The sequence below is a fragment of the Microchirus variegatus genome, assembly GCF_963457635.1.
Source record: "Microchirus variegatus genome assembly, chromosome: 4".
Taxonomy (NCBI): Eukaryota; Metazoa; Chordata; class Actinopteri; order Pleuronectiformes; family Soleidae; genus Microchirus; species Microchirus variegatus.
In genome coordinates, this window is record NC_139805.1 from 3,368,444 (window position 1) to 3,382,010 (window position 13,567).

At 43.5% G+C, this 13,567-nt stretch overlaps 1 protein-coding gene across 1 annotated transcript in view; it reads left to right on the forward strand.

Moving 5' to 3' along the window:
- The first annotated feature begins 197 nt into the window (after positions 1–197).
- The window catches only part of niban1a (niban apoptosis regulator 1a), a 40,404-nt gene continuing 27,034 nt past the window's right edge, over positions 198–13,567 (forward strand). The window contains exon 1 of the mRNA XM_083888496.1: positions 198–333. Within this exon, the coding sequence (XP_083744622.1) occupies positions 279–333 (55 nt within the window). The 5' untranslated portion in view covers positions 198–278. The remainder of the gene's footprint in view (positions 334–13,567) is intronic.

Below are 13,567 nucleotides of genomic sequence, written 5' to 3' on the forward strand. Positions count from 1 at the left end.
TTTTACATACACATCCACCACACAGATGCTCTTTTTAAACACAGAAGAAGAAGATGTACACATCACAGATATGACAACAGGACAGAACGCCTCTCGATGGGGGGAGGAGGGCGTGTCTCGTGTCTCCTCCTCCTGTCTCCTCCTCCTCCTCCTCCTCCTCTTCCCTCGGGTGTAGCCGCGTCTCATCGGTGTGGTGACGGTGTTTGTACCTGACGACCGAGCTCTACCTGTGTGCATCGTCTCTCAGCGGCAGCGGCAGCAGCAGCAGCAGCAGCAGCATGGGGATCTCCGCGTCCAGTCTGCTGGACGACAACAAATCCAACTACATCAAAGGTAAAGTGGGAACTCTTGTTTTGTTTTGTGCGGCGAGGACGCACCGCGCGGCGAGGACGCACCGCGGCGAGGACGCACCGCGCTCCGTTTAGTTAGCAGGGAAACAGCCGCTGCTGCTGTCTGTCTGTCTGTCTGTCTGTCTGTGCGCCTTCTTTCCCTCCTAATAACAGGAAAAACTCTGTGCTGTTCCACAGCTTCATGTCATCATGACTGTTCATTAGAAGTGAGATCTGTGTCGATCGCGTAACCGAGTGTTTTCCTCTTCGCGCGTCACAGGGATCAGTGAATTCAGCAGCGCCAGAAACTCAGGTGTCTCATGACAGTTATGTCTCTCTGTGTGTGTGTGTGTGTGTGTGTGTGTGTGTGTGTGTGTGTGTGTGTGTGTTCACTCAGCTGAGAGTTTCTCTCTGTGTGGAAACAGCCCGGTGAACCAGTTTCCTCCACACAGAGAGTCTCTGGTCACAAACCTGTGAGGCAGGTTTTCTTCCATCTTTCCACAGGAAAAAAAAAGAAGAAGAAGAAGAAAAACATTCCTGTTCCACGATACTTAAATCAATCCATGCACATGGACTGACTCTCTCTCTCTCTCTCTCTCTCTCCCCCTCCCCCTCTCTCTGTTTCTGTGTGTGTGTGTGTGTGTGTGTATTTTGTCTGGTCTTCTCTTTCTATCACACTTTTTTTTTACATGTCTGAGTTGAATTAGGTTCTTGTGAATCGAAGGCCACAGGTTTGGACTGTGGTTTGAGGATCTTGTCTGTGTGGAGTTTTCTTTTCTTTTCTTCTCAAATATGACAACGTCGTGCAGAATTCAGTTCACCTTTTTATTCTGTGAAAAAATAAATACAAATGATGTTTGACTGTCCTGATGAATGGAAGACAATTCAGTATGTCGCACAAGAATCACACACATCTCTAAAATATGTTTAGATCTACTTCTCTTTGTTGACAGATTCCCAAAATACTGTTATTTATTAAATGATTTAGTTGTAAAAAAAATATGAATCAAAGTGCAGTTTCCTAAATCTGTGTGTGCGCGTACTTGTATGCATTACCTCTTTAGGACCTTTTCTGTCATTAACACTGATTTTGTCAGAGACCAAAACCTTGTCCTTATGAGGCAGAACCTAATTTCTGGAGGAACTGGTTAAGTTCAGGGCTAAGATTTGAATTGTGGTTAGGTTTAAGGTGAAGCCCAATTTATACTTCTGCGTAAAGTGCTCTGCGTAGGCTACGTAGAGACTCTGCGTCGACGCAGAGACTGTCGAAGAGCCTCTGCGTCGTCTCCGTCTGCACGAAATATTTTTTAAGTGTCCGTCACTCCGTCAAGGGACTACGGAGACGGCAAGAGCTGCGATTGGTCCTCAGGACAGGCCGAGCTAAGCTGCTCTGTGCCGGCTCTCAGTGCGCTCCGGGCGTCCTGACAGAGGCGGAGCTGATCCCCGCCGATAACGCCGCTGCCGAACTATAAATACGTCATATCTTAACACACACAGCACATGTTTAGACTCTAAATGGCCAATTTCTCGCCTCAAATTATCTTAAAACTGCGTTCCGTGACACAGAAAAGTGAGAAACGGCCACTTTTTCAACAACAACAGTCTTTCTCTCTCTTTCTTTCTCGGACGCCATTGCTCACTGTAGCCAGAAGCACAACAACCTTGCGCAGCGACCCCTACTGATCGGGCGGGAAATTGCAACGAGTGTCCGTCACCACGACGCAGAAGTATAAATGCTCGAGGCGTCTCCGTGGTGACGCAGACGGATAACGCATACGCAGTCGGAGAAGTATAATGTGGCCTTTAGAGTTAACCTGGTTAAGGTTGGGGAATAGGCTCTATTAGGCTGTTGAAAATGAATGGAAGTCAATGAATAGTCCTCAGATGAATAGTGAGTGTGACAGAGGCTGAACAGGTTGCTCGAGCCTGTCCTGTCCTGCAGGGAAGGCTAATGGAAAGAGAGAAGGGACACGCAGGGTTTTCCCTTCCAGTCTTTTATCTCCTCTGCTGCTGGGTGTGTCCATAGTTGGGTCAGTGTGTGTGTAGAGAGGACAAAAGGTGCATCTCCTAGGTCTTAAAATCACACAGGGTTAGTATCCCTGTACACACAGGTGCAGTCACAGACGAGAGTTCATGCAAAAAAGATAATGGTTTCAGAAATATCTTAACCCAAACCTTCCACAGTTCAGAAGAACAATCTTACCTGCATTTCCCCACTCGGTCAATAACCGTCCCAAAGGAATTTTACTATTTGGAAGGAACCTGACACACAGTTCAATGTCATGTCAACATGTTAATCCAACTAAAACTAGTCTTAATTGGACTAACAAACCTGGATAATGCGATTCATAGTTCCGATTACTCCCGAATGTAAACGCTTTCGTCGGACTGGAGTCAGACTTGACTTCTGTGCATGCACCAAAATGTCCTCGCTGGTCTTTGAAAAACGTATAGACTGCGGTACTGTTGCTGGAAATGATACAGCCGCTGTGGCGCTCCTGCACTGTGCGCTCCTCCATCTCCAAGCGGGCTCTCCATATCCAACACAGCCTGAATCATTTCTCTACATGCAGCTTTTTTATATTTACGTCCAAATTATATTCTTTACGATGAGGATCAAGTACAGTCACGATGAAGTGCAGGGGTTCTGAGTAGAAGAAGAACACACTTCATTGGTTTTGACTCCGTGCTCCGTCTCAACCTTTGTGTAGAAGACGCTTTTGAGCTGCAATTAAGGGAATAACTGAGACATCAGATGAGTTTTGGCCCATACGTTTCGGCCGCCAAATTTTCGGTGCATCCCTACGATATATTATCATATTGTTATTATTATAACTACTACAAATTGCATCTTCTTTTATTCATTAGTGCAATTAAATGCGCAGCGAACATTCCTTCCTTTGTGACAAATGAAAATACTCTCTTATGAGTCTGTTTGTTGGTTTCATTTTATACAGCACTTGTCACAGGTGGTGCTAATTGAACGCTTGAAGAGAAGACTGGATTATCTTCTCGCCTCCGACTGCCCGGACACACACACACACACATACACACACACACACACGCCGCATGTCAGGCTGCGGATGAGTTTCTCTCACTCATGAGCAATAAAGTCGGCAGTGATCAGAGCAAATTTTGTGGTTATTATCAGTACAAGCTGAGTGAATCCCAACTTAAATAAGTGTGGTTCAGTAAGACTGAGCTAACTAAGCTTTTTGTAGTTGTAGTTTCATCACAGCAGATTTTCACCGTGGCGTATTTACATAGTCGAGTGTAAGTGCAGTTGGTTTCAACACACTTGTCTTTTCCTAAGTCCTTCATATCTCTCCTTGACCTTAGTGGTTACAGGAGGACTTGGGATGTAAATGTTGGGATTATTTTTGATTCAGCCTCACTCTGTAGACCGAAGAACAAGTCTGTGCTTTCCATTTTTTGCCCTTTTCAGTTTTTCCTGGCTGCTTTGCCTTTTTGAGGGATAACTCTTGTGGTATTGCCAGAGCATTGCAGTGACAACACACACTTGTTTGTTATGGTGAAAAGAGACATTCCTGTAACTTTGTAACTTTGTGCTCTCTCTCTCTCTCTCCCTCTGTGGTGTGTGTGTGTGTACAGGGCAGGGGGTGGGGTGGGTGTATGTATGGGAGAATTTGCTGGAATATTTGGTGGTAGTTAGTTCCCTGGGTTGGGTTGGATGCCATTGGTTGAATGACTCATAAACTGACAACAGTCCAGTTTTGGTGGTGTCTGTGAGGCAGTTTTTCTGAATGACATCATTTGTCCATTGTGTATGTCTTTGTAAGTGGGCGGCTCTGTTAGCCTGTGTTATAACTTCCTTGATATTGTTACGTTTTCATTCAACAAGCATCCACGTAACAAGCAGTGGGTGTGTGTGTGTGTGTGTTTACCTGTGTCTCATTTGCATGTAAATGACCAGACACAAAACTGAGCGTTCTGAACATGGGCTGTTTTGGCAGAGTTATTGAACTGCTGTGGTGATTCATCCTTATGGTATTTTGACCAAAGCGTGACACAGACATGTTCATTAGGACACCAGGAACTAGTTTAACTGGGACAAATAGGGTATAATATGGGACCTTTAATGGAGTTAAGTACAGTCCAATACAGTTAAAGAACCAACACATCAAGTTTGCCAGTTTACAAACTTTCATTCCATCATCTGTTTGAACACTAAAAGCAACCTTATGTACATTAATGCAAGGCAATTTATTTGCAATTGACTAATGGATTAAATGTTACTAACAATTAAAATTAGAATTAGTGATCGTGAAGACACACAAGCCGTACTAGGAGTAGTGGACAGCACTTATCTGTGCCGGGTCATTGGGTGCCTTGCTCAGGACCACCTCAGCCCTTGACCCATCCTGGGATTTGAACCAGCGACCCTCCGGGGTTACCTAATTCCTTCCCTCTTGGACATGGGCTGCCCCAACAAGGCAAAAAAGGCCGCATGTTGGGTGTAGGATTCTTTGTTCTCACTGCTGTAACGCTCAGCCTCCAGCTGTCATTACACAATCCCACAGATATTCGGAGGAGCTGAGAAACTGCAAGTTCTCCTCCTCTTTTTTCTTTTCTTTTCTTTTTTTTTTTCTCAATATCCAACTCCACAGCTCTTCACAGAGAGAGAAAGCTGCTGCTCTGTCAAATCTCTGCTGCAAAAACCCACCTGTTGTTTACTCAGTTCGGCCGACGACGAGCCAGAATGCAAATACGGCAAAACCAGTGTTTCACCTTTTAGTCATGAGGAGTCAAGTAAATACAGTGTTTCTGTTTAAGTCAATATGAAAGACAGGCACAATATTGTTGCCATATTATACGACTGGTAACACAGTTCTCTCAATAAAGGTTCATGAAAATACTGGAAAAACAAACGATTTCATGGTATTTCACAGTATACTTTTTAATGTAATTCGATATATATATATATAGATAGATATACTGTTTGTATCATGATATAAATCAAATCAATATTTCTGTAACACTGGGCGATATGGTTTATAAATAATATCTGCATATTTTTAGCCTATATCTCGATATAGATGATATATGGGGATATAAAGCTGGTTGTTTCTGTCGGTACACTGTAAATACACTCAAAAATAAAAATATCTACTGCTTATGATCTGTATCGCATGATCTTAAAATTCGCTTATTACTTCCATATCAGAAAATATCGTTATCAAAACATTGTTTTAACAATGTTTAAAAATAGCTTTCGAAACAAACAGTTCAGCATTTGCTGAGTACGCTGTGTTTTATTGTAATCTCGGGCTCAGCGAGATCTCTGAAAAAACCCAGTCCGGTTACGTAAACAGCGGTTCTCCTGAACAGCAGATCATCCCGCTCAGGGCACTAGTCCGGGCACATCCGGTTGCGTACATTGAACTGCAGAAGAAGAATAACGTCCGTTGTGGAGGTGTTTCACGAGCAACAGTGTCTTCTGACATTGTTAAAACAATGTTTTGATAATGAGTAGCAGTGCATCCACCGTTCCAGAGGGGGGAGATGCGCTTCTGAGAGCTGGTGTGCTAAATATGTCACTTCCGGGTATTGGCCAATCACAAGACAGTTGGGAAGGCTCTAAGCTGGCCGGCCAATCACAACACACTCTGTCTTCTGGGTGTGAGAGTTCACTCTGAAATATCTCGGCTCAGCACAGCGTCAGAAGAGAAAGATTTCTATCGGCTCGTTTACAGCAACTAGGAGGTTTTTGACCATAAAAACAAGTTAATATATGTAAGTAGACCTCCATAACTAACATATATGTGCAACAGGACCACTCTATGTGAGCTTTAAGTTTGACTGTCAGATCAGGGTTGTCAAATCAAGCTTTTTTCATTTGACGCAGCTGGCTAAAATAAAGCCAATTCTTTCGGACCAGCACTTTGAAACAGTAATCCACGCCTTTGTCGCCTCTCGGCTGGATTACTGAACTGCACTTTACGTGGGGGTCAGTGGGTCATCAATTGCACGTCTTCAGACGAACCGTTAACGACTTCTTTCCTGCCGAAAAAGCAAAGAAGAGTCCGTACAATTGCACGACTTAATCTGCGGCTAACACTGTTGCTGTTGTTGATATGGTGGCACAGAGGGTGTGAAATCATAGACTGCTGATGGAACATTTTCTAATAACGTGTTCAAATGGCAATTCAAATCGGATCTTGATGTGAGCACCAGAGACACATGTAAGTGCCAGGTGTAATTGGGGCCTATTATTCACACTTAAAGGGGAAATAAGTAGTTTATAGTGAAATTTACAACAAAGACCTGCTGCTCTGCTCACCCCCTCCCTTCCCTGAGCGCTACGGTATCCTCAGCTGGTCAAATGTCGTCCTCGTCGTCTTTCTCCGTGTCAGCAGATGAGGTTCGTGAGGCGAGGGAGAGGGCGGAGCTACCGCGGCCGTAGCAGACGAAGCGGAGAGAGAGGAGGCGGGACTTCAGCTACAAGTAAAGAGACGCTTGATTTGTTCTCTCGCGTTTGTCCTTACAGGCTCCGGTAGAAACATGGCGTCTCTCTGCTAACAGTGGCTATGCAACCGCGGTCCGCGGTCATGTTATTTAACATGACTTTTTGAAACACTATGAAAATGAAACAAAAACTATTATACAGCGACTAGACAATGCAGGAGCACATAATATGAATAAAAAAGTGGATTTTGGGTTATATAAACCCATAAATACTACATATTGTCCCTTCAAGTTAATTTCTTAAAAGTCCAGTCTCATATGGACTAAGACGATCAGCAATTTTTGTTTCTAGCATCATGTAAATATGCTGTGTTGTCAGGTCATGGCTCAGAGGTGATAGACATGTTGTTTTCTCTCCAGTAGAAAGTCTATATCTGTGTGTTCAGTGTAAACATGACGGAAATGCCAGAGACCTTTTCCACACTTGCTCTCCCTCACAGAGGCATGATGGTATGTGTGTGTTGACAGACTCTGCAGGTCGTGAAAATTCATAAGATCATAACAGGACAATAAAACATTCATGTTAATGCAAACTTAAATGTAAGTGCATAATACATTCCTTGTCATGTTTTTTACAACACATTAAAACATTCAGTTCAGTGGGGTTATCTTTACCTTCAATGTCCACTGTAAATAAATAACCAGATGCTAAAATCCAGCTTTGATGTCACTGGAAATGAATTTAATTATATCCGCGAGATACGCGCGCGGATATTATGGAATCGGTCTCACGCGTCCGCAGATTTTAGCCGTTGACGCGATAACTGGAAAAGCGTTTGAGATTACATTTTCTTATTTTTTTTATGGGTCACATACCACCTGTAGATGATCCCTATTGATTTTGAGCTGTCTACCATTATTATTAATTAGTTAATTAATTAATTAATGATATAAAAATCATTTCAAAGATATGAAATCTGGCAAAAATATAGATTGCAAAAGAAAAACGACAGATAAACAACACAGGCGCAGCAGAGTTTATGTGAATTCAAAGCTGTTTAAGCTGTCTGTCTATTTACCACAATTTTGTCATGCCTTTTCAAGAAATGACGTGATATTAAAGCGGAACTAGACCAGAAGTTCCTATTAACGCTGTTTTTTTGGTGTGTATCTGCGTGATAATCCTTGTTTATGAAGCCCTGACGGTTCAAAACAAACAGTTCAGCCATTGCTGAGAACGTTTTTTATTGTAATCTCGGGGCTCAACGAGATCACTGAAAATCCCGTAATAGTTACGTAAGCAGCGGTTCTCCTGAACAACCGATCGTCCTGCTCCGGGCACTAGTCCGGGCACATCCGGTTACGTACATTGAACCGCAGAAGAAGAATAACGTCCGTTGTGGAGGTGTTTCACGAGCAACAGTGTCTTCTGACTCTGGGTCTGACTCCGGTTTAAAGTCATAAAGGAACTGCGGCGGGGAGTCGTGACGAAGCTATTTTTAAACACTGTTAAAACAATGTTTTGATAATGAGGAGCAGTGCATCCACCGTTCCAGAGGGGGGCGCTGCGCTTCTGAGAACGGATGTGCTGGATAGTACTGGCCAATCACAAGACTCTGTCTTCTGGGGGTGAAAGTTCACTCTGAAATCTCGCAGCAGAAAAACACCGTCAGAAAAGAGGATTTCTATCGGCTCGTTTACAGCAACTAGGAGGTTTTTGACCATAAAAACAAGTTAATATATGTAAGTAGACCTCCATAACTAACATACTGTATATGTGCAACAGGACCACTCTATGTGATCTTTAAACGATTGTTTTAAGTAAGACTGCATGTAGTGTAAAGAGGACGCATGAGAACAGGAAGATGGCACAGTGCCCCCTGTTACCTGGGTTAGAAAAATCCCTGGTATAAAAGATGAAGTAATGTACAGTATTCAATTATATATATTATACTTTACATACATTAAAAAATCTAATTGAGGATATCGTGTCTAAAGTGACAAATGTCTTAATGAGGATGAGTTATTGATTTTTTTTTTTTTATTATTTAAAGGTCACATAGAGTGGTCCTGTTGCACATATATGTTAGTTATGGAGGTCTACTTACATATATTAACTTGTTTTTATGGTCAAAAACCTCCTAGTTTCTGTGAACGAGCCGATAGAAATCCTCTTTTCTGACAGTGTTTTTCTGCTGCGAGATTTCAGAGTGAACTTTCACCCCCAGAAGACAGAGTCTTGTGATTGGCCAGTACTATCCAGCACATCCGTTCTCAGAAGCGCAGCGCCCCCCTCTGGAACAGCGGATGCACTGCTCCTCACTATCAAAACATTGTTTTAACAGTGTTTAAAAATAGCTTCGTCACGACTCCCCGCCGCAGTCCCTTTTATGACTTTAAACCGGAGTCAGACCTAGAGTCAGAAGACACTGTTGCTCGTGAAACACCTCCACAACAGACGTTATTCTTCTTCTGTGGTTCAATGTACGCAACCGGATGTGCCCGGACTACCGCCCGGAGGAGAACCGCTGCTTACGTAACTATTACGGGATTTTCAGTGATCTCGTTGAGCCCCGAGATTACAATAAAACACAACGTTCTCAGCAATGGCTGAACTGTTTGTTTCGAACCGTCAGGGCTTCATAAACAAGGTAATGACGCAGATACACACCAAAAAAAACAGCGATAATAGGAACTTCCGGTCTAGTTCCGCTTTAAATATTATGAGGCACTGACATACAGTATAGTCAACATGCCGGGGCAAACCAACTTTACTGTCACTCAACAAAAGGCTGACATCATCAGGGTGACGCTGTTCTCTGCCGTCTCCACATTCTCCACATGTTGCTGCTCTGCAGTGACTTGTTCTGTGTCGTCAGGGGTTTTTTCCTGACAGACCTGAGCTCCTGAAGGCATCATCATCATCACTCTCCACATATGCACACAATCACATTATTTCTTTTTTTTTTTTTATTGTGACTATGATGAATTTTTTGGGTTTCTTTATGAAGCACGTGTGATATTTTGAAAAATGCGCTCTGACTTGTCTTTGTTTTAACAATGAAAAACAATACGGTGACGTGTTCCCTCGGAGTGTTTTCCCTGTTAATTAGACACACAGGACGTGAGCTGACATGTCAGTGTTTCATATTCAGTGCCCTCAAAAAAAGGTATATAGATTCACACCTACCATCAATTTAGAGCCATCCATTCCTTTCTGCTTACGTCTGTGAGGACAGAGGACGTCTCACCGTGTTATAAAGAAAAATTGCGATTCATAATATAAGGGCTACAGGATGATTGCAGGGACATTTCAAAGGATTTGAGGAACACTGTGGTTTCCCAGTGAAGTAGAGTAGCAGTGAACACACAACGTGATGTCACTGCCGCTGGTTTGTATGTCGAGCGTGATTTGAAACGTGAGTTCTCGCTAGACTCCATTGCGGAGCAAGCATCGCTTATAATCATCCGCGTTATTCCTCTTCCGGCCAAAAGTTTGCCGATTCGCATAACTCTTCCCACAGTTTTGAGAAAACCCCCCACACATCATATATCAAAACGTGTGGTTTTTGAAATCCCACAAAACTGCGCAATCGTTTTCCACATACACATACATGGGGAAACGGTCGAAAGTCTGAGAAAAAACAAGCCCACTTCGGAGCCTCGCAGTGTTGTCGTACTTTAAAGGGGAAATAAGTAGTTTATAGTGCCATCTAGAGGAGAGGCTGAAATTTACAACAAAGAACTGCTCCTCTGCTCACCCCCTCCCTTCCCTGAGCGCTACGGTATCCTCAGCCGGTCAAATGTCGTCCTCGTCGTCTTTCTCCGTGTCAGCAGATGAGGTTCGTGAGGCGAGGGAGAGGGCGGAGCTACCGCGGCCGTAGAAGACGAAGCTGAGAGAGAGGAGGCGGGACTTCTGCTACAAGTAAAGAGACGCTTGATTTGTTCTCTCGCGTTTGTCCTTACAGGCTCCGGTAGAAACATGGCGTCTCGCTGCTAACAGTGGCTATGCAACCGCGGCCTGCGACCATGTTATTTTACATGACTTTTTGAAACACTACGAAAATGAAACAAAAACTATTATACAGCGACTAGACAATGCAGGAGCACATAATATGTATAAAAAAGTGGATTTTGAGTTATATAAACCCATAAATACTACATAGTGTCCCTTTAACGTAGACACCTGAAACTCGATCTGTGAGATCAGAGACCCGTCCTGAACATGTCTGCAGAAGGTGACCTCACTACAGGAAGTGGAACGGCCCACGAAACAGGAAGTTAAATGCAACTTTACCATACATTGGTCGATCCGCACGAAACACGATATGTGAGACGAGGGACCTTCCCTGGACATTTTTAGGGACACGCCCTTCACCCAAGAGGAAGTCGGCCATTTTAAAGAAAAAAGTGCCCACTATCTTTGCTGTACAATTTTACCAGCAAAGGTCCTGCAAACGACGACACATGCCAGAAGCAGCAGGCACCATCGAAATTTTGACCGCGGGATGTTTTATTATTACAATTACTAGATTTCACCTACTTTTTTTAATGTATTACTTTTGTCAGTTTCAAGTTATTTCAGTGACCACTGTGTTTTTTTTTTCTTTCTTAAACAGAAAGGCAGTTTGGTTCGTAGTAGGTGCAGCAATATTGAGAATAATTTTGGGTAACATTTTATATTAAGGAAGGAACACATATTCACCATTAACTAGACGCTTACTAACGTGCACATAAGAAGCATACTAGCCCTTTATTAGTAAATATTAAGCACACATTAACCCCTCATTTTGGAAAAAATCATAATTCATGTTGTAATAGAGGTAGAATAAGGTTAAGTAGAATAAGGCAATTAATCACTTGGGTTGAGTCTGTTTAGTCATTTGAACTTCGTCCTTTTTCGAAAATGTACCGTTACTTTTGCACACCGATACACCCAAACCATATCTATAATTAATTTATTCATAAAGCTATTCTGCTGATGACCTTCAATTAATGACCGACCCATTTCCCTGCTGTTCCTTTGTGACTCTCTGAACCTTTAATCTGCTTTAGTGCTTTAACCTTCATGTAGCGGACTAGCTTTCCATACATCCATACATCAGCATGCAGCCGTCAGGGCGACTGGCTTGAAACACAGCTGAAGACTCCATGCAGTTACGTTAACCAACACACACACACACACACACACACACACACACACACACACACACACACACACACACACACACACACACACACACACACACACACACTCAACTGTGCCTCTCTTGCTGGAGCACCCATTCTTTTTTTTAAATAAAGGGTTTTAAAGTTACTTTAAAGCCATTTTTACTGTCAGTTAACAGTCATTACTGAAAAAAACAGTAGCTTCATAGGCCCTTGAATGATATAGATGAATAACTTAACACTAACCTGTCTAATGTTAATACATAGTTAGTTAAAATATTGATCAGCTGTTAGTAAATGCTTATAACAATAATTTTTATAAGTGATGTTAATTAATGTACCCTTATTGTAAAGTGTTACCTATTTCTTAAAGCGCCAGATACTTCTCTCTAGTCAAAGGATATTGGTGTTGTTATTGTTCTCTGTGGCTGTGGTTGTTTCTCCTAAAATATAATAATAATAATCAAAAATAATTCCCATAGCAGTGTGTATCTCAGCTGAAGCAGAAATCCTTTAAACACACTGTTGGTTCATTCCTGTTTTCTTCCACCCACAGCAATGGACTCAGGTGTGGCTCCTTATGTTCACGCGAAACAGGTGTAACAGGTGTAACTCAACACCGTCACGCCCACATTGTTCTGCAGGGTCACCCGTGTTTCTGTCTGCCACCACCGAGACAGGCATTTGGCAGACGCTTTTGTCCAAAGCGACTTACAATAAGTGCATTTGTCACAAGAAAGGAACTTTCCATAAGTGCTATGATACAAGTGCTGAAGGTAGGAACCTATTAGTACTTTAGGTTAGTGCTATGTAGGGTCGAGGTGAAGTCTGAACAAGCGAGTCTTGAGTCTTTTGCGAAAGATGGCGAGCGAATCTGCCGTCCTGACGTTGGTCGGAAGTTCGTTTCCACCACTGAGGTGCCAGAGCAGAAAAGAGTCGGGACTTCGTTGAGCGGCCTTTGTTTGCTCTCAGGGATGGCGGTACCAGACGTGATCGAGCTGGGGTGTGTGGTCTGATCAGTGTTTGGAGGTAGACTGGTGCAGTTTCGGTTGATGGCTTTGAAGGCCAGCACCATGGTCTTAAATCTAATGCGGGCCGCAACAGGAAGCCAGTGGAGGTCACGGAGGAGGGGGGGGGGTCACATGGGAGAATTTGGGTAGATTGAAAACGAGGCGCACTGCAGCGTTCTGGATACGTTGCAACGGTTTAGTCGACAGAGGCAGGGAGTCCAGCCAATAGCGAGTTGCAGTAGTCGAGGCGGGAGATGACCAGGGATTGAACCAGGAGTTGCGTTGCTTCCTTTGTGAGGAGGGGCCCGGATCCTTCGGATGTTGTAGAGGGCAAATCTGCAGGATCGGGCTACCGCGATGATGTTGGGGGTGGCAGGAAAGTCCGTCGTCGAGGATTACACCCAGATCTGAAATTTACAACAAAGACCTGCTCCTCTGCTCACCCCCTCCCTTCCCTGAGCGCTACGGTATCCTCAGCTGGTCAAATGTCGTCCTCGTCGTCTTTCTCCGTGTCAGCAGATGAGGTTCGTGAGGCGAGGGAGAGGGCGAGCTACCGCGGCTGTAGCAGACGAAGCGGAGAGAGAGGAGGCGGGACTTCCGCTACAAGTAAAGAGACGCTTGATTTGTTCTCTC